The sequence below is a fragment of the Magnolia sinica genome, chromosome 4 (assembly GCF_029962835.1).
Source record: "Magnolia sinica isolate HGM2019 chromosome 4, MsV1, whole genome shotgun sequence".
NCBI lineage: Eukaryota > Viridiplantae > Streptophyta > Magnoliopsida > Magnoliales > Magnoliaceae > Magnolia > Magnolia sinica.
Genome location: NC_080576.1, coordinates 38,134,473 through 38,155,934, shown reverse-complemented (window position 1 = coordinate 38,155,934; position 21,462 = coordinate 38,134,473). Strand labels below are relative to the sequence as shown.

The 21,462-nt window shown below is 40.9% G+C and overlaps 1 protein-coding gene and 1 pseudogene across 1 annotated transcript; both read right to left on the bottom strand.

Moving 5' to 3' along the window:
- Positions 1–5,942: 5,942 nt before the first annotated feature.
- LOC131244126 (putative beta-glucosidase 41) lies at positions 5,943–15,470 on the bottom strand. Its single transcript, XM_058243781.1, has 5 exons — positions 15,361–15,470; positions 8,270–8,517; positions 8,149–8,180; positions 7,970–8,075; positions 5,943–6,142 (listed from the first exon to the last, which is right to left on the bottom strand). Exons 1-5 carry the CDS (start codon positions 15,468–15,470, stop codon positions 5,943–5,945), a joined length of 696 nt encoding a protein of 231 aa, XP_058099764.1.
- A 5,231-nt stretch (positions 15,471–20,701) lies between these two features.
- LOC131244453 (RING-H2 finger protein ATL67-like) lies at positions 20,702–21,195 on the bottom strand (annotated as a pseudogene).
- Positions 21,196–21,462: the final 267 nt, after the last annotated feature.

Here is a 21,462-nt window from a genome sequence, read left to right as displayed (position 1 = left end):
CTTGAGGAATGGGTCCGCTATCGACGAACCGGGCCCGATATTGGTAGGCGGATATTGATGTCTCTTCCACTTACCCAGTTGTGCGCTCGGATAGGAGCGGCAAGCTGGCGTAGAGTGTAGTAGACCCCGGTGATGATCCCAGAGATGAACAGTACTGATATGTGGACTTATTGAGTAGGAGTTGCATACTCATTCACTCATTCATTCACTATCCACTCGGGCTGGTGGTGTGCAAATATTTGTTACGTGTACCTCCGCAATGGCTAGGATTTCGGTTGGGGTGCGCGACTAACCTGAGATCAGGGGTTTACCACATTGAGTCTAACTATCCAAATTTAGGTATGGGACTGGTTTTGATAGAAGTCTCTTGTGATAGACCCTATAGCCTGCGTTACTACGTACTATCATCCCGACTTCACACTCCAGCATGGTCATTCGTACCGCATATCGCATTACATCCGTAGCATATGGTATTTGGGGTTACTATGTTTATGCATTTATATGGCCTAGATACGACTGACGGTATTCGTAGACTCATCAGGATTTGCATATTGCATTGCATCATCGGCATCTGATATTTAGCTTGCTGTATCCACATTATATAGTTGATCTACATTGCTTCATTAGTATATAACATTGTTTTTATTATATTTTTGCATCGCATAGCCTGGATAGGGCTGATGGTATTTATGGGTCTTTCAGTATATTTTCACATTACTCTGATATTGTATGATTTATGAACTTATCAGTATTTCTAATATTGTATGAATTATGAGCTTGTCAGTATTTTCGCTTACTCTGATTTCTCTTATATTGTTTACTTAGCACTTACCTTGTGCACACACTAACACTACCCTCTAAGCTTTCTATAAGCTTATGGATGATAGATGCGTGCAGGTGGCGTTAGTTTGCAACGGCGTTGAGCATGGAGCATGTAATTGACTTCTAGAGTTTTGATTTTAACATATGTATTTTCCTTTCAACATTGTATTCAAATGTTTATATTAATAGATATGTGATTTTGATGTTGCCTTTGTGATTTGGGTAAACTTGTGGTTATGCTTATTACGAGACAAATGTACGTTGAAAAATCCTCCTTGTGGGATCCCAGGATCGGAATCTAGCATATGCACGTTGGGAACCGAGAATGAGGTACTACGGAGGCTGTCGGCACCGGATTCGGCGATCAGAAATTTTGTGAGCCTGATTTCCGAGTTTGGGGCGTGATAGTCAATGTCATAGAGAAGCTCTTGAGCCAAGGCGATGCTATCCATTAAGAACGCCCTTGGACAAATGCCATTTGCTCGCCGAAAATTAGCTTAAAAAGGATGGAGTTCAACCTAGCTGTGATTACTTTAGAAAAAATCTTGTATACACAGTTACATAGACTGATTGGACAAAAATCAGAAAAGGATTTGGGCGCTATACATTTTGGGATTAAACAAAGGAGAGATGCTGAGAATGCTCTTGGGATCATACCTCCTTGGAAGAGGAATTTGACAGCTCGGTGGAGGTCCTCCCTAACAATAGACAGCTCGGTCTGATACCCACGATCACTGATTCGAACCAGGCATGGGCAGGGATGCTATTCAACCTAATCCAAGTTCCGCCGTGCCATGACAGATCTGGGATCCTAGGGTTCGAACCACTCTAGGCCCATCATAGAATGACGGGCCGAATTTGTGGAGAAGTCTATAAGTTCCTCTAAAGATTTGAACTGGAGAAGAAAGGCCTTGGGAGTTAACCTGACCACATCCACTACTGAAGCTACAAGTCTGGAGTCCCTCAGGGACCGGAGGATCTAGGTAATGGGAGTGTTGGGGTGGGTAGAGAAACCCACCAGAGATTTCTCCAAGCGTCGTCTCATGTGGGCGACTGCAGCTTCGTCTGCTATCACAGTGAATGACTCACCACTAACCGATTTCGGATCAGAGAGAGGGGTGTTCCTCTTGAGGACTTCGCTGAAGGACTTTGGGTTTCGGGGGGCCTAAAACAAGGTGGGTTGATGGGGATGATTGAGATTCCTCTGCCTGTTATGTTTGGAAATAGCTGCTTGAACGGAGACTACTCTCCCATCGATTCGTTTACCGTCCAGCACTCCAATGGTAGCTCAGGCTTTGTCTTCGTATAGGAATCTCACGAAGGTATAGCCCCTCAGTTTCAGGGATCCTGGGAAAGTCAGAATAGAGACATCGTGGACCCTCCCTATCTCCCAAAGATGTTGCAGACGTCTTCCCAGGAGCAATTGAACGACAGGTTGCCGATGAAAACAGAGAATCCTTGCGGTCTAGGGATCCTTGGAGATGCCCTAGACCCTTGCATATCGTTCCTCTCCAAGGCAGGCACTCTATGTTGTTAGTTTTGCCCATTGAATGTGGACAATTGCTCAATTTTTCTATTAAACATTCTTTTTTTAGGCCACTGATAAGATGTCCACCATCTTCTGATTGTCATGCTTTCCAGTTATGGCCTATCCATGTGGCGGCCCACCAAATCAGAGGTTGATCACCATACACAAGCACATGCACAGTACAGATGTTTCACTAGTCACTTCATGGAACTCCATGATGCACACGTCACAGACTCATAGTAGCATTCCTGAAATCTATAAGATGGGCAAGGGCAATTACATTGAGTGGATAGATCTTTAGGTCTAGGAATTCTACATCAATGATGAATTGCCCATGGAAGGTAGAGTCAACAGGCCACACAAAGTCTTCACTATTCTAGAGAAGTCTTTCATGAACTGCACAAAGCAATATTTTTTAAATGGACAACCCGACATCCATGCATAAGATAAAAGCATAAGAAGAGAACACTATCAGTTTTGTGCATGCTCAACGTAATTCTTATAGATGTAACATTTAAAATAATCATTGATGGACGATCGACCGGAATTGACCATTGGGAATTTTTAATATATCAGTATGAACTTTTAGCAGCTTAAGGTTTGATTTTGGCAATAGATTTCCATAAACTTGTATGACCATAATCTCAGGGGGGGAAAAAATCTTGTTTGCATTTGCCACATGTTAAATCATGGTGACCTAGCCACCATACCCATGAACATCCATGCAGTCCAAATGGCATACTGCCATTGACCATTCTCTTTTAACCATCAAATTAGGCATCATGATCAACTGACTAGTGCAATTTTCAGGCAATGTTTCATATAATGTTCCTAGCATGCATTGCTGAGATTATAGATAATGTCGGTCAATATTATTTTTATCTATTCACAAGAATTGTCTTTTGGTCCATAAGGATTGATATCGATTTGATTCTTAACTCCATTGCAATAATATGCACCAACATGCCTTGTCTACTGGTACCGTAACTAAATACAAATGGCTACGGTTATAACCCGTAGTAAGACCGTAGCCATTGATACCATAGCCTTAGGTTTGAAAGCAATAGTTACCGTAGCGAAATGTACTTATAGCTATGGATAATATTTGTAGCTAAAAGTTGGACTCCATCCGTTGCTATAGAGCGAAGTAAGTAATTGGATGGTTTCCCAATCTAGAGCTACAGGCAATATCCATAGCCACTACCTATTTTTTTAAAAATAAAAATAAAAAAGAAAAGAAATATAAATAGTGTCTCTTACCATTGCTAGTGCATGCCCCAATATATCAACTCATCCAAAAATTATAGATTCGATAATAGCCTTCAATGATTCAACAATAAAAGAAACCAATGAATAGATGCTGGTAAAAGATCTAACAACACATGCTAAGATCAACCCCATGTGTAACTGGATATGAGAAAAAATGCCATGAAACACTATCGCATATCCCTGTCGAGGCAATCAAAACCCTCAATTCTCACAGCGGTAAGTTTGAGCTATGAAAATTCACGGGAAATTTTGCTATATTTTCAAAATACCGAGGCCACCAATTAACTGTGAAGTAACTAGATTCTTGAACTATGGTTTGATCCAAGCGCACATTACTCTAAAGCCAACAGTAGCACTCCTGAAATAACTGCCAAACAGTAAGCAATGTCACTAGCATAACAATAGGTGGAAACTACGGATGTCTCCATATAATCCAATAGCAATGAGTAACAAGGAATGAGGTAGATAAGTTGAAAGAATACGGAGAGCTATTGAACAAGTGAAATTGTGCTAGATGAAAAGTGATTGTGGACTACAAAGGCAAACTAAAGATATACACAAACTACACTACAAGAAAACTGGCCTTTAACGGCAGTTAAAACAACCAGTAAAGGCCCAGAAACCACCGGTACAGGCTTTACCAGCGGTCAGGTAAGTGCCGGTAAAAGTGACGTTGGTAAAGATTTTACCGGCAGCCAGCAACCTTTACTGACACTTTTGCGGGACGCCCCTAAATCATAGGTTTTTGATGCACTACCAGAAAACGGTCAAAAGCTACGGATAAAATCCACAGCAAAAGATATATGGCACAATTATAGTTCACAATACGACCATAGCGATTGATATCGCAGCCATAACTTTCACTACAGATTAAAACTGTAGCAATAGAGCTTTTGGCTTCCAACAATCCGTATCCAGAGAGGTTATGGCTTCCAATAATCCGTAGCCATAGAGCAAATCTTTCTCATCAACAAGTAAAAAAAAAAAAACAAAGAAAGAGAAGAAAAGGTGATGTGGTCTCCTGCCCTGCCAAGTAGAATAGTCTACACTCATCTATCACATCTTCAATAGTCATGCTCTTGGAGTTCCCTTGATCTTAGGATTCTTTGAAATTAGATTCCATTAGAAAGCCCAACAAATCATTGTTATGGGCTTCTCCCATTTTCATAGCCATCTTCTCAATCATTCACCTCATAATAGCTCGCACTTCTCTGTCAACTTCCTTTCTCCTTAGGTTATCTTTTGTGGGCAAAAACCTGCAGTTTGATATTACACACAACATGGAATTTATGATAAATAAATAATTGGATCTCTAGTTTTGGAATTTATGGTAAATATCATTTGGGTCTCTGATTTCAGTTCATTTTTATTACTTCCTTCTCGCTTATGAAATGAATTGAGAAATTTATAAGGCTGAGTTTGAATGCACAGATGAACTGAATTGCAGTAATTAGTACTGAAGGAGTGACCAAATTGTAATAATGAGAAGCAGCGGCACATTGTAGTTACGTTCCTTTCAAGGCTACCTTCAAAGTAACTAAATTGTAATAATGAGCAGCAGTGGTCACATTCTTTATCATATTGAAACATCAAGAATGCAGCAATAAGCTTGAAATGGCTATATTCCTGAATCCAGTTTCTTCAGTAAGACAAGCATACATTACAACAGAGAAAAACAGGAAAACAAGTAAAGAGGTTTTAAAAAAAGAAAACAGACGGAATGACCTTTAGGAAGTTTGCTGCTGAGTTGGACAATCTAGATTGCAAACAACCTGCACATGACTAACTAAATATAAGAATCCAACCCTAATGGATCAGAAGACTGGAAAAAAGGGAAGAGATGACATTGGCATACAGACATATTTAAAAAAGTTCCAGCCTTATGGAACCATTAATCATACATTATGATACACTTAAAGTGAAAAAACAAGGAGCAATTGAGTTTCTGAACAAATGGAAACATAAAAAGAAAGAAAAATTTCCCAAGCTTGCTAGTTTAATATAGAATTTAGGACAATCTTGTCTGTGGGATTTTGGGTTTTGGCCTATACACATTGGCTACCAGATCAACGGTTCTGATCAGCTGAGATGATTGCCAAGTGTACATTGAAGGTGCTAGATATGGGCTATCTAGCAATGCTTGCATGTCATTGTCATTTGCCTATTCAAGTGATCTTATATCCATGCTCTCTACAGAGACATTCTCATTATATCATCATAATCAATCAACATTACACTAAAGTTGTATTAGAGCGATACATACAAGTGCTTCTGTATCAAAAATGGCCCATCAGATGAATGTTGTTGAAGAAGATGACCTACTTCAATACGCTGATTTCCGGGCCACACTCATCAAATCTGTATTCATTGCTTCTCTAAACCAAGTTGCAGATGCTTTTGGGAACCGTTGCAGATCATTATTAGTGTAATTCACATGGTAAAGGCCAAGGCGAAACGAATAACCACTGTCCCACTCGAAGTTGTCAATGTAAGAGCACAAAAGATAGCCTCGAATGTCTGCTCCTTCAATGAATCACCAAAAAAAAAAATGTTAGTAAGAATATTTTGTGTTGTATGGGGGCATTGATGGTACATGAAAGACCGATGAACAGACAGATGGATGTCGATGAGGTTGATAAATGGTCTATTGAACAGCATTTGGCCATTTCAGATGTAGTTTCATAATTTCCATGGGAATGGTTTTATTTAATGATAATTACCTTATTGCTTGAAGTGTGTAATTTAGTGTATCTTTGATGAATCAGATCCTGTCCGTGTCATGAAGGATGTCTTCCAATGGCTGGCCATCATCTAGAGTTACATAACTTGGAAATATCCCAATTACTATCATCATATTTCTTCAAAATTAATGAAGCTTAAATCGGCTTTAACTATAATGTAATAGAAACTAAGGTTTCCACAATCAAGAGGAAAATCATTTCTTGTTTATATCCAGCGTTATTTTTGGCTGTCCATTGCATGATATTGCATCTTATTATAAAAGGGGCATGCTCCAGTTGTAATGGTGCCACCAGAAGCTTACCGTGGTACCAGGCAGATGTGGTGTCCGGTGATGTGTTCATAGAATCCAATCCATCCGTAAGATGGGTAGCCTCAGAAAACCTCTAGAGCTTAAAAATCAAAAATCAGACTGATTGAAAATTCAGATGGCCCAGAACAGGGAACATACTGAGGGGGAATGCCCACCCACGTTGTTATTTACATATAAGCAAGGCCGTTCAGACCCTGCCAAGATTCGGGTTTGGTGTTTCCGTCACAGCTCGTTGCCGTTGTTGTGGCCCACACTAGTTTTGGATTGGGCTGAGTTTTGGGTGTTATATTTTCAAAGGCGACATATCTGATGGACATGTTTGATGGTGAAAATACATCATGACAGACCCACATCTGCCATGTATCGACGTAAGCTTAAAATGGGTCGTCTAATATTCACGCACTCATAAAATCAGACTTTGATGGTGAAAATACATCATTTGGGACTGATGTAAGCTTAAAATGGGTAGTCTAATATTCATGCTCTCATAAAATGGGATTTTGTGATCTAATATGCTAATTCAATGGATCGAAGATCCACATTTTCCTTTCTCTACGGTGTGTTGAATTTGTTTGAATTTCTAGATTATAAGCAAGGTATCTCAATTAGTAAATGAGATAATTTTAGGTCTGGCCTGTTTGGATGTCATACAGAAATTGGGCAGCTGGGAATTGGGTCATTGGCTAATTGGGACTACTCTGTATAAATTTCAAAATTTTCTCATAGATAAACCAAAATCACCTCAAATCTTGCATCAAAATTGGCTATTTGGCAGACGTGTCTCCTATAACTGGGTTTGGCTCCTAACAAAGTAACCCTGATGGAAACAGAATCCATTAGTAAGGACCTTCATTTCCATTTCAGTGCTGCAAAATTGTTGAAATGGATTATTGAGGGGAGCCGTTTTGATCCATTTTACGGATTCATAAGAAAAAGTTGTGGAGCAAATCATTGGGGATTTGATTCCTCTCTAATAATCCGGTTTCCAGTACTCAACCACTATTTTTGAAGTCCTGAGGATGGCTTTCCCAGTACCCAAGCAGCATAGGCAATCTCTTTCACAAGAAATCGGTTTCCACAGAAACAGATTCGCTTGGAAACAGATTCACTCCACCTTTTAAGATTCCAAGGAGCCAAACAATCCCTTGCATGTCTATCTTCTCCCTTATTGAGGCATCACATAGAAAGATAGATAAATGAACTATCATATGGAGAACTCTATGTAACAAATCCAAATACATAAAATGAATGGCAGTAACACTAAAAAAAAAAAATCATAATTGGTAAATCTTATTTACCTATCTCAGTAATAGAAACGGGTGGATTTTCATATTTAACTTTGATATAATCCAATAGAAGCTTAATTCCAAATGGATAAGATCTCCAGTAGCTTACTCCTCCTTCCTGCACAAGCATCAATGTTTAATACCATTTAAGAATGAGTCACTTGATTTTTATTCTGAAAACTCATACGTACGCTCGGTCCAATGACAACACCATCTTTCTCACCTGCACATCAAGATGAACATTTGCATTAATGAACATAGCGGATTAGCTTAGTTAACATAAACATGATGGAAAATGTGAAAGAAAATTACTTGTGGTAATAGCAAAGGTATCTTGAACTTCTGGGCTGTCGGGCTCATCTTGGGTGGGACCGTCCATTGGTGGGGCAGGAACTGCAGTGGAATTATCCATCACATACATTGTTATATAATGATTCATTCCAATGAAGTCGGAAGAGCCCTTAATATCATTGGATTCTTGTTCTGTAAAAACAGTTAACCGATTTCCGACCAGTTTTTTCACCGACGATGGGTCACCAAAGACAACTGGGTCTAAGTATCTGTGACATCCAAACAGGTTCCTTAAAATGACTAAAAGAAGATGAATCAGAAAATGAATATACTTGTTAGATTGCTGAAATTACTACCAAAACAGAAGCATCAATTGAAGACAAATGAAAAAAGTCAACAGGTTGAAAAAATCAATGGCTCTGAGACATGCTCGTGACAAATCATGTCTTGCACATAGGTTCCTAGAATTCCAACTTATGGTGGATGGAGATTCAGATCCCGACACCTCTATAACTTGATGCAATGGTCTTATGCCAACATTTTGCTTGTTTGAACAACATTTGTCTAGCATGGAATTGAAAATAGTTACTTAAAATAAAACGCATGACTAGCCAAATAGGAACAATGAGACTCGCAAAATGGATCATGGAAGAAAAGCTGCGTACATCTGTTAGCCCATTAATATGCACGACTATGATTGTAATGTCGTCTGTATGAGCTAGTCTTGTTCTGCAGCTAAAGACGATATGATTCAGCAACAATTGCATCACATGCATCACGAGGATCTTTAAACTTTGAAACCTGAAATTTTAATCATAAAATAAGGTGTAAAAGAAGAAATCATAGAATAATTCTATTAGAAGAAATAAGAAGATCAATGTATAGATTTGGTTTTCACTTTGAAGAGGCCTCGTAGAGATCCTTTCTTCCTTTTATCTTCCTTCATCGTTGTGAATGCTAGATCTTTGGATAGAAGCTTAGAGGGTGTGAAGCCACTCTATCCTTCGTCCCTAAGATCCTTCGTCTTTCACTTCATGCTTGATGGTTTGTAGGTGGTGGATTCCTTTGAATCTTTAAATCTAAAAAGATAAAATTTTATCTTTCATTGTCCTCTCTTGAATTATTTTTTTACCTGATCCTAAGGGCCACCTCAATCCTTTTCCATTATTATCAGACCCAACTCATGCATGGATCTCAAAATTTCACTTATTGAGCCTGGATTATTCCTATGCTAGTTGGAAGATCTTTATCTTCCTTGGGCCCTATTTTCTAAGCATTTTGTTTAGTCAAAAGGCTCATCACTATGATTTGGCCTCAGATCATACCCGTCATCTCTTGGGTCTCACGTTGTTTGCATGTGCATCACATTTAGCTTGGTGATTTTCTTTTATATAACTTTGATTTTATATTAGAACTCAGCCACAGCTGGATTTGCATCATTCTACATCAGCAACCCAATTGCATCTTATTTGTATATTTTCAAGCCATTTATGTAAGACCTGTATCATAGCCCGTACCGTTCCTTAGGCTTCCGCGATCCTCCCGGTCGAATTCCGGCGATCCTCGATCTGTAATCGACATTTGCACGCGACCTTGAGTCGCATCCTATCAATCTGAGTTGGCTTGACCCAAGACTTGTATCCTTGCGACCGCACCGTCGCCGTGGTTCTGACGCCGCGTCTCGCACGCCGAGGCGATACCCAGGCCAGAAGATGCAGGCCCATGTTCATTCCGAAGAAACGCCGTGTGTTGTGAATTTTGAGAGATTCTCTATAACATGTCCCATCAATCAATCAATCAAGTACACAACCTATCTCAAGTACATCACCCATACCCCATGCCACCTCACCCCCTCACTAGTCGACTCCCTCTCTCCCCACCCATACCTCCTTTACACAAATTTCAACTCAACCCATGCTTTCCCATTCCCATCCCTTACAACAACCATTCCATCCATCCCTTTTCATCCACCATTTCTCTCTCTCTCTCTCTCTCTCTCTCTCTCTCATTTCTATCTTCACTCTCTAACCTCAAGAGAAACATCCAAACGTACAAGATCTCCAAGCCTTCCCAAAACAACAAGTGTGGCTCACTCTCCCACCCTCTCATCTCCCATCTCAACCATTCATTCTTCATCAACCTCCATCAAAATTGACGGCAAGGAGCATAGGAGTCCAAGGAGCTAAAGAAGGAGGCCAAAAGTGGGTGATCTACCGTTGATTTTCATTTGAGAGCCCACTTGTATGTGGGACCCATTTTGACGTATGTGTTGTAATCTAGAGGAGCCCAAAGTGGCGGGGTCCCTCTACTGCATCGTCTCTCTCTCTCTCTCTCTCTCTCTCTCTCTCTCTTTCTTTTTGTTCCTAATGATGATGATGATTGTATGGCCCACTTGATCCACGCCGTTCACGAGATGGACCCCACCTTGAAAACTGATTGGCTGGTGTGTAGTAACACCAAGTTCTGGTGGGCCGTGCATGAGGGACCCACCTGATATGGAAAATGGGTTGGCTGGATACCTCACACCAGTTATATAGCTAGTGTATTGACACCACCAAGCCAAGTGGGTCCCATTGTTGACTAACGTTAGCAAGTTCTGTGGGACCAACATGATGTATGTGCTTTAAGGCCATGCCCTACCTCCCTGGTGTGGGGTCCACCTTGATGATGCCTTCCATCGTCCATCCGCTGGACGTCCAGGACGTCTAAATGAAGTGAAATACAAATATCAACTTCATTCTAAGCTGTAGTGGGCCACACGTGTGGACCCACCCCTGATGTATGAGTTTCTTCCATGCTGTCCGAGCATGGATCCCACGTGGGGGCTACCATGATGTATATGACATGATCCACACTGTCCAGATATCTGGACGGTGAGTCACACATGATATATGTGTTGTATCCATGCTGCCAGCAACGTGGGCACCATACACGTGTGGAATCCTTCGTGATGTGCAAATCGTGGGGTCCAGCTCTAATGTATTTGAATCCATACCATTCCATCTAGACGTGGAATCTGTCCCACGTGTGGGACCACCTTTATGAATACTTTGCATCCCCGGCGTCCAATTCATGGACGTGGGCCTTCCTTGATGGTGTGTGGGTCATCCACACCGTCCATTGTTTAGGACGGTAGGGATCCACCCTGACGTGGGGCCTACCTTGATGAAGGGAGTGGATTGGCTAGTCCACCGCTCACCAGCTAAATAGCTGCTGTATTGCGTCAGCAGCTAGTAGCTGGGTGGGTTTTACCCGCACCGTCCATCTTCATGGACTCCACTTTGATGAATGTGTTGTATATTCACCGTGTGGCGGCGGCTACACATGATATATATGTGTTTTATCCATGCCGTCCATATGGTTGGACGGTGGGCCATACCGTGATATATATTATTTCCAACCATCTATCAGGTGGACCACACAGCAGAAAACAGTGGAGAGATGAACGCATACCATTGAAATCCTTTTACGACCACAACAGTTTTGGATCTAAATGATATTTGTTTTTCCTTCCCTGTTCAGGTCTTTGTGACCTTATGAACAGACTGGATGGAAAATAAATACTATGGTGGGGTCCACTGGAATTCAATAGTGGAAATCATTATCACCACTGCCATTTGTGGTATGGTCTAGATGATCCTTGGGATATGATTCATTTTGTAATAATGCTTTAAAATGATCTCTAGCTATAGATGAATGGTGTGGTTGGTTTAGGCCCATTCGACTTGACCCATTTGATTTGGCCCATTTGAATCGGCCCATTTAATTCAGCCCATTCGATCAGCCCATTTGATATGTCCCATTTGATTCGGCCCATTTGATACGACCTATTTGATTTAGCCCATTTGATGTATTTAGGGGCCTTGAGTGAGGCCCCATGATAATGTATATTAGGCCCTTGTGTAATGCTGTGGGCCCACTGTATGTTCGACCCTATGTGGGCCACTCCTTAGGAGCAATGTTGGTTAAATGTCCACATTGATGGGCAATGATGGTTAAATGTCCACATTGTGACCTTCCCTTAAGCCTGGTTAGGCCCATTCTCATCATTCTCTAGTAGGTTAACCCAAACAAATGGGCCTTATTGATATTGCTTGGACCATATCGGCCGTCCATCTATGAACCTCACCTTGCGTCGAGATCGATTACCGATTTTGATTATCGAGGCCTATTCCGATTGTTGAGGTCGATTCCGATTGTCGAGGCCGATTCCGATTATCGAGGCCGATTATTAGGGCCGATTCCGATTGTCAAGGCCGATTATCGAGGCCAATTTCGATTGTTGAGGCCGATTCTGATTGTCGAGGCCGATTCCGATTGTCAAGGCCGATTTCGATTGTTGAGGCCGATTCCGATTGTCGAGGCTGATTGTCGAGGTCAATTCCGATTGCCGAGGCTGATTGTCGAGGCTGATTCCAATTGTCAAGGTCGATTTCAATTATCGAGGTTAATTCCGATTGTAGGCCGATTCCACTTGTCGAGACCGATTCCGATTGTCCAGGCCGATTCCGATTGTCGAGGCTGATTATCAATGCCAATTATCTGTGCCAATTGTTGATACCGATTACGAGTTTGTGACAGCATAGCATCATGATACATGCCCATACGCATCATCTGCATGTTTGTTATGAGATATGGTTAACCATTGCATATGTCATTGGGCAGGTTATTATGAGACTCCCTGATAGGCGGAGATTGTCTCACATGAGCGCACGGTATAAGCAGGATTGATGCCTGACTGGATTGTATGACTCATGCATCTTACATTATGTGTTGTGATTACTATACGCTCTAGCGACATCAGGGCCGTAGCTTCTACAGGCATATCGTGGATGGCCAGATGGGACACCGGAAATATGTTATTAGCATCGGGCTGCCATAGATAGCCCTTGGTGAAAATTCCTAAACTTTCGAGGCCAGGAGATGCCCAATGTCGAGACCGAGTGGATACATGAGTGCCTGAGTACCAAATACCTTTAGGCCGCGTGTCTCACTGTGTCGTGGTCGGTTGAGAAGGGGTGTGGCGTTACCCGCCCAAGGGTAGGGGCATAGCTAGGCTGAGATTGACCAGCTCGTGATTCGATCCTCTATCGACGTGCCGGGTAGAGATTGACTGACTACTGGCTAGGCGGATAGTGAGGTCTCTTCCACTTGCATGGTTGCGCGTCCAGTGGGCGACGATTGCATGTAGAGTGTACTAGACCCCGGTGACGATCCCAAAGATGTACAGTACTGATTTGTGGAGCAGGAGTTGCATACTCATTCATTCATTCATTCACTATCCATTTGGGCTGGTGGTGCGCAACTATTTGTTACATGTACCTTCGCAATGGTCAGGATTTCGGTTGGGGTGCGCGACTAACCTGAAATCAGGAGTTCACCACATTGAGTCTGACTATCCAAATTAGGTATGGGATTGGTTTGGATAGAAGTCCCTTGTGATGGACCCCATAGCCTGCGATACTACATACTATCATCCCGACTTCACACTCTAGCATGGTCATTCCATTTGCACCACATATTGCATTACATCTGCGACATATGGTATTTTGGGCTATTGTATTACTGCATTTATATGATCTAGGTACGGCTGACGGTATTCGTGAACTCATCAGGAATTGTATAATACATTGCATCATCGGCATATGATATTTGACTCTTTATGACTCCTCATTTGTATAGCTGATCTGTATTACGTATTCTGATATTGATTGGCTCATGGACTTGTCAGTATTTCCGTTTACTCTGATATCTTATGATTCATGATCTTACCAGTATTTTTGTTATTGTATAATTATGGCATTGTATTGAATATATTGGCACTTACCTTATGCACACACTTACACCACCCTCTAAGCTTTCTATAAGCTTATGCACGATAGATGTGTGAGGTAATGTTAGGTTGTAGCAGCGTGGAGCTTGGAGCATTTATCTAACTTCTGGATTTTTCTTTGATATTTCTATATTGTATTTCCCTTTCAGCATTGTACTCAAATGATTATATTAGTGGATATGTGATGATGATGTTATTCTTGTGATCTAGGTATACTTGCGGTTATGCTTCTTATGAGACAAATTCATGTTGAAAATCCTCCTTGTAGGGGATCCCAGGATCGGGATTTGGCGTATGAGCGTTGGGAGTCGAGAATGGGGTACTACGGAGGCTGTCGGCACCGGATTTGGCGATCGGAAATTTTGTGAACCTGGTTTTCAAGTTTGGCACATGACAATTTACCTGACAGGTGCATATAGTTTCTTTTTTTTTTTTTTTTTTTAAGATGTGGATATCAGTTTCTTTTAAGAGAACTTGTTAAATGCCAATTTCCATGTTACTTGAGAGCTCTCAACTTGTGAACATTGACCTTTTAACAATTCATTAGAAAACAAGGCTACAAACTAAACAACGGAATCATTTTCTTATTTTCCATTTTCTTAGGGTCTCATACGGTTTTTCATTTCCAATTTTTTTAATTTTTTTTTCTGAATCATCTTTTCAGCTTTCGGTTGTAAACTAGTGCGAAGTTAGCAATTTTTTTTCATTTCCCGAGAATTCATAGGTTTATCATCCCATCCACATGACACATGGCAGGTTTATGTATTGATCAGGTCCACGCATATAGACAAATTGCTCACATTTTAAAATAAAAGCCATGAGACAATCCCAATCCGTCACTTCTAATGTTTATCCAGCTTATCCCACTGCAAATTTGGGATGAAAAAGTGATAATGCAACAATATTGCTAACCATTTCCACAAGTTCATGGTTAATGGGTTTTAGTTCAACAATACCAGCAACAATTAGAGGTGGGCAATTTGGGCCCGATCCGGTGGATCTGACCCGACCAGACCCGACTCGGTACCGTTCCGAACAGAATCGACGGTCTGATCGGGCCTAATCGGTTCTAATTGTCTAGATCCGATGGTATTTCGAGTCGGGTTCGGATAGCACTGAATCCGGATAGATCCGGTTCGAATACTCGGACCGAATGGGTCCGAACCGACCTGAACAGACCCGACCCGGAACGACGCTGGGAATACTATAAATACCCTTTTTTTCACCCAAACATTTTACCCTAGCTCGTTTTTTCCCCCAAACCTCTCCCTCTTTTTACCCTAGCTCGATTTTTTCCCCAAAACTCTCCCGCCCGAACGAGAACATGCGAGCTTCCTCTCCTCTTCTTCTTCCTCTCCTCTCGTCACTTGATCGGAACCACTCCAGCATTTATCATGTAAATTTGTGAATCTAGTAGTCATTTCTTCTACTAAAGGTGAGTAGAAGTCTCAAAGCAGCTGTTCTGGCTCCAAATTGAGTTTTGCTAATTTAAATGGCGCAAACTGCTTTCATGGTGTGTGGATGGGTTTTGAAACATGAGCTGCGTACTGAAATGATAGATTTGTAAATGTTGGATATAGTCTTTCGACAAGCTTGTTGGAAAATGCAGAAAATTGGTTTGGGCATGTGGCTTTGACTTGAGAAATTTTTAGTGAGTTGAAAAGAACTTGGGAATGGATGGGTGGATATTTCCTGTTTCCTTCCAATAGAGGATCTACCATCTTTTTATTTCCTTTTCATGCTTTCAGGTTGTCTGTCATAAATGATTGACAACTATAATTTGCAGGTCCGGGATGAGCTTGAGCACCTTCTAGATGATGATGATGATATGGCTGAGATGTATTTAACAGAGAAGTTGTTGCAGCAACGCCTCGATGGGTCATCATCTCTTTCTTCTCTAAATGACAGAGATGGCATGGATGATGGCATTCTTCGCTCTGATATGGATGATGACAGGTACTCTTTTCTTCTTCTTTTTTCCTTTTTCTTTCTTTCTTTCTTCTTCTTCTTCTTCTTCTTCTTCTTTTTTTTTTTTTGAATGATGACAGCTATTCTGGCTCCAAATTGAAACAAAATTCAAATACCAGGAAGACTATTCCACTAAAAACAGTGATGAATGAACATTAAAAACTATTTGTAGGCCACAGGAAAACAACATATCCGAACCTGGCCCAATCCGATCCGACTCGGTTTTCCTGACCGAGTCGGACTCGGATCGGTCCAGGGCAGCGTGTGTTAGGATCGGATCGAGTCATATGACCTGGACTCGGTCCAGGATCGGTCCGAGTTCGGGTCAGGCCATGCAGAACTCGGACAGGGTCGAGTTGGACCCAATCCGATTCGACTCGGTCCGATGCCCAGCTTTTGCAACAATATAGATGTACAGTGACTGATCAGGCTTTTCAATTATCCAAGGCAACTAAATTATAGTCTTAATATCCTCCATTTTAAGTGGTCAAGGGTCAGGATTTTGTGTTCAGAACATCTCTCGGGATGGTGAAGATTGGCAGATTTGGGATCCTAATCCTAACTGAAACAGTGACAAAGCTGTCATTTCAGGATATTTATGGTAGCAGCAGGCCTGACTCAAGTTTCAGACCTTGTTTAGTTTAGTTTAGTTTTATTAATATTATTATTATCATTTATTGGATGCTACTCAACTTCCGAACAAAAGGAACAATAGTAAGACATCCTCAAGGAACGAAAAGAAAATAGAAAGACATCCTCTGATGTGAAGCAGACAGAATTTGATGTGAAGCTGAATTTTTCCATCTGTTTGCTCATTTCTCTAGTTACTTGGAGTTTTTTTTTTCCAAGATTGGGTGCATTTTCTTTCCCTTCTGTGTATGTAGTCTAGGCATTCGTTGTTAGTATCAGATCTTGATCCTTTCTTTGTTACTCTCTACTTCTCTTTAGCACACCTTTTGGATTGCTGATTCTAACTGAGATTGCGATGGATTATTTAGTAAGGATAAGACATTTTCCATCGGGATTACAAGATATTTGGTCGAGGAAATTGCAAATCAACAGTCAACAGATCAACAAATCTAAATTAGCATTCCTGTATAGGCCAAGTTCTACAATCTAGTTTGACATTTCTTGTGTTTCCCTAATGATGGTTCCATATCTTCCCAATTTTATTTTACTTCTTTCCTTTGATCATCATTTAAAGCAAGTTTGTGACATAGCACCAAACTCATTCAGAGAGCAGTATAAAAGACATGAGAAGTCTATGCTTCCGATTGTAGAAGATCAAGCTCAATATAAAGAAGATCAGAGAGGGACAAAAATAAAAATAAAAATTCTACTGGTGCAAGGACTCCAAAAGGTGAAAAAATCAAACTAAAGTAGATTCCCCACCTAATGAAGGTGAAAAGATCAAACTAAAGTAGATTCCTATTAAATCTTCCATTTAATAAACTCATTTCTAAACCCAATTTGGGACTGTTTCATTGTCCTGATTAAAACTCAGATTCTTAAAGTGAAGAGTCTGAAGACCATCCTAGTGAAGGTGATAAGATCAAAATTTCCTCCCAACTATAGCTACCTTTTAAAGCTAAAGCAATATGCAATTTGCCAAAAGAAAGATGGTCAACACAATGCTGGAACATAGCCCCAACTGCAACCAATCCATTTCTACGACATATTCAATGCATTGGAATATTAAAAAAATGAAAAACAGCAACAAGGGACAGATTCTGCACCCAGATTCGATAGGAACACACCTGAACATGGATTTAAGTGGTGGTTTCGGAGTGTGAATTGCCTGGGGAACACAAATGGTTTTGTTCAAAATAGATACAACTTGGACAATATTTAAAACCATGCACCTGGATCAAAGCACAGCATTAATCAGATAGATCACCCAGATAGATCACCCACGGAACAAAATCTCGCATGATATTAAAAAAACCATGCACCTGAATCAAAGCACAAGATCGCAATTGGTGTCCTTACATTTCCCAAAAATCAGGTGGCCTACATCGTATAAATTTTTTCAAGCATTTAGTGTTTTAAATCACTAACGCTATGCATTATTAAATGACATGACAAGGATTTTATAACAAAAGAAAGGGGAAGAATGGTTTGATACTCTTGCAAGTGTGATGGTTAATACAAGCACTAACAAATTGTACACCTGGCATATAATGCGTCAGAGCTAAAACATACAAATCAAGGGCCCTGACTAAAATGGCTCTTAAGAAATAAAAGGAAAAACTTCCATTGGTTTAATTTCCTATAAAATTGGTTGATTGGGGATGGATGTTCCAAATTCAAGAAACAAATGCTGATAGATCAGAGATTACGATCATTAAATCAATCTAAATTTTATATGATAAGCTATTTAAAATGTATCTGGAGCTAATGTATGCTATGTTTACAATTTCAATGTGCCAGAGTATCAACCATCACACTTTACCAGAGTATGGAGAACTGTGCTTTTGAAACCGATCCTTATTTCTTAATTTACAGTTGGACCTCCATTTCACCTTAACTTGAACTCTCCAAAGTTACACCTAGACTTCAACCATCTCCCCATTTCAATTCTAAGTACAACACGCATTCTAGCTCCAAGTTCAAGGAACATAGCACTTACAAGCAAGTTTATACAAGGTTTCAGGGCAAACAATTCAATTTTAAAATGTTTAGTGTAATGTATGGATTGCAAGGCCACTGCATCAAGATGTGTCATTTTAGACATTATTCCTCTTCCACTGCTCTCTTCCTATCCTCTGTCCTCCTACTTCATCCTTGAATACCACAGTTGATCAGAAATGTCAAGAACTTGAAGTATATGTTTTTCAGATTTTTTTCCCTGCAGCTATCCGAGTACTAGTGAAATTATTTATTTATTTTTTGTTTGTTTAAACCCCTTTAATTGGTCATTTGGGATTGTATGTCAAGAATAAGAAAGCCTAAATATCAGATTTACAAGTCAGAGGTTACTTGAAGAGAGCGGGTATTCCCTGTGCCTCTATGTCCTTCTAACACATGGCATTGATGGGATTGAAATTGTCAATTTTCATATTGCCAGTATTGAATGGCCCATGGTCCATAAATCACAATGTTTGGACAATCCTAACCCTTTAATTTGTGGCATACAAATAAACACAAAAGCGCAAAAATCAGCAGGGTCTCCCATCAAGCCAGGGAAGGCCCATTCATCAGATGGTTAAGATTGTCCAATCATAGAAATATGTAGTAAGGGGCCAACCAAGCGCTGAGCCAATAACGTGCCTAGCTCAAATCATAAGACACGTGTGCATGTGTTTAGTATGCAATCTGCAGGCAACAAAATGTCATGGCTTCAGTGACAGGTAATCCACTCCATTGAAATATCCTTTCATCTCATAACTAAGTGTTACGGATCCAGAGCTTATGGTCAACTTTTTACATATGACGGAGGAAGAGCAGGCGTTTCCCTCCGTGTAATTGCAGGAATATTCCTGGCTTTCTACGGAAGTCGAAATATCGAGTCGCGTGCAGTCTTTTTTCTAATTTAAACCAGAGTTCATAAACTCCAGTACTCAACCGAACTCCATGTCCGGTCAGGTCAGGTCAACTCGAAGATTTGTCCGAGTCTTTTACTTGACTAGACTCGATATTTGAATAATTAATCTAAAATTAGAGATTTTTTTTTTTTAAAGTAGTTTGGAAGGAACAAATAAATAAAAATAAGGTGACTTGACAAATCTTGTCGTGTCCCGACTGAGTCAGGCATGGGCTCCAAAATTTCACTGATTTGAGCAATCCTTCGCACATGACTGTTAGGGTAGATTAGAACATGTTTTAAGATTCATGGTAAAAACACCTAATATTGATTTTGTTGAAAGTATAACAAGTGGCTTTTGGATTTCAGATGCCCAGTAAAACCACTTGGTGGTGATTCTGTTGGAAGAATAACAAGTGGGCGTTGTGGATACTGATGCCTAAATTCAGTTTTGCCTTTTGCGTAACAAGTAATAGCAGGCACTAATTGCTGCATTTCAGTTTTGGGTTTTGATTTTCATTATCACCTTAACAAAAAAGTGTAGCAATCAGGTAAGTTTGATATTGAGATCAATCCCACTGCCCTTTTAGAAACTTGCTCAGCCATGTAGGCCACAGATAGAATAGTCAGGGTTGTTCTCTATCCAGGACATTTTTGGGGCATTGTCTATCCAAACTTGTAATCAACGAACCAATGGCCTGGATGACCGAATCACGGGCCCCACTTGTTGGAAGTGGAAAACCAAGTAACCCCAGCAAACTCATGGGAGGAGTGTCCTATACTTGGTCTTTAAGTAAATACATAATCCAAACATGGCAAAATTTAGTGAAAGGAAGATATAGTTGTACACATGAAAACACGTTATGCAAAGCAGAATTCATCCTCGTTTTCACAGACTAGTCTGAGTCTTTTGTTTCTTCTTTTTTCTTTCTGCCAAAATAACAAAACTCACTCCAAGTAAACCCTAGAAGCTTCGATGCTCTCTCTCACACTCTCTGTATTATCCTATCATAAATCGCAAATCAAACCAAGGAAAATAATAATAGCAGTACTCAGCGCACAACACCCCCCCCCCCCAAAAAACAAAGAGAGAGAGAGAGAGAGAGAGAGAGAGAGAGAGAGAGAAATGTCACCTCCTTCCTTCCGCAAGGAAATGTGAGAGGGGGACAAGCTCAGACGGAGGCATCAACATGGGCATTGGGAGTGGGGAAGTGCGGCAGATGGGGCACGAAGCATTCAAGCGTAGCCACGTGTTAACACAGCAGAGATGGAAGAAGTGGCGGCAATCTGGCAACATCCTCAGCATCTCTCCGTCCCTGTAATCATAAAGATAGATGGAGCAGATGGAATCGCCAGAATGATCCTTGGAGTTGCAGAAGGAAAACTTTGGATAGGAATTTATGCAACTAGGTCGAGGCCAGGACCGGGATGATCCTCTCTTTCATCGTTGTCGTCGTCTTCGGTGACGAAGATGATGCAGGGAAGGACGACGCCGGAGACGTTAGGGTTAGAGGAGGGAGCAAGAGGAGTAGCAACATTGCGGGAAGCGCGGCAGCAAATGTAGGAGGCGAGGAGGATGGTGGAAAGGAGGACTAGGGATCCAAAGGCGATAGCTATAGCATAGCCAAGGTGGTTATGTGGAAAAGATGGTTATGCGGAGTTACAGAGAGAGAGGGGGGGGGAGGGAGGGAGAGCTTGAGGGAGAGTGAGCGGAGAGGGAGAGGCAGAGAGAGAGGGAGGGAGAGGGAGAGCAAGAGGAGAGGCAGAGAGAGAGAGAGAGAGAGAGAGAGAGAGAGAGAGAGAGAGTCAAGGCAGGGAGAAGAGCGCAAATGAATTAGCTAGGGCTGCATTTTTTTGTTTTTATAGGGTCCCTTTGCCGACGGTCGGAAA

Coding starts and splice junctions, on each gene's coding strand:
- LOC131244126 (XM_058243781.1), bottom strand. CDS start 15,470: ATGCTGGAGTGGTTCCGATCAAGTGACGAGAGGAGAGGAAGAAGAAGA. Junction 8,181..8,269: donor TACCTTTGCTATTACCACAA/GTAATTTTCTTT, acceptor CTTGATGTGCAG/GTGAGAAAGATGGTGTTGTC. Junction 6,143..7,969: donor CGTTTCTATTACTGAGATAG/GTAAATAAGATT, acceptor GATTCATTGAAG/GAGCAGACATTCGAGGCTAT.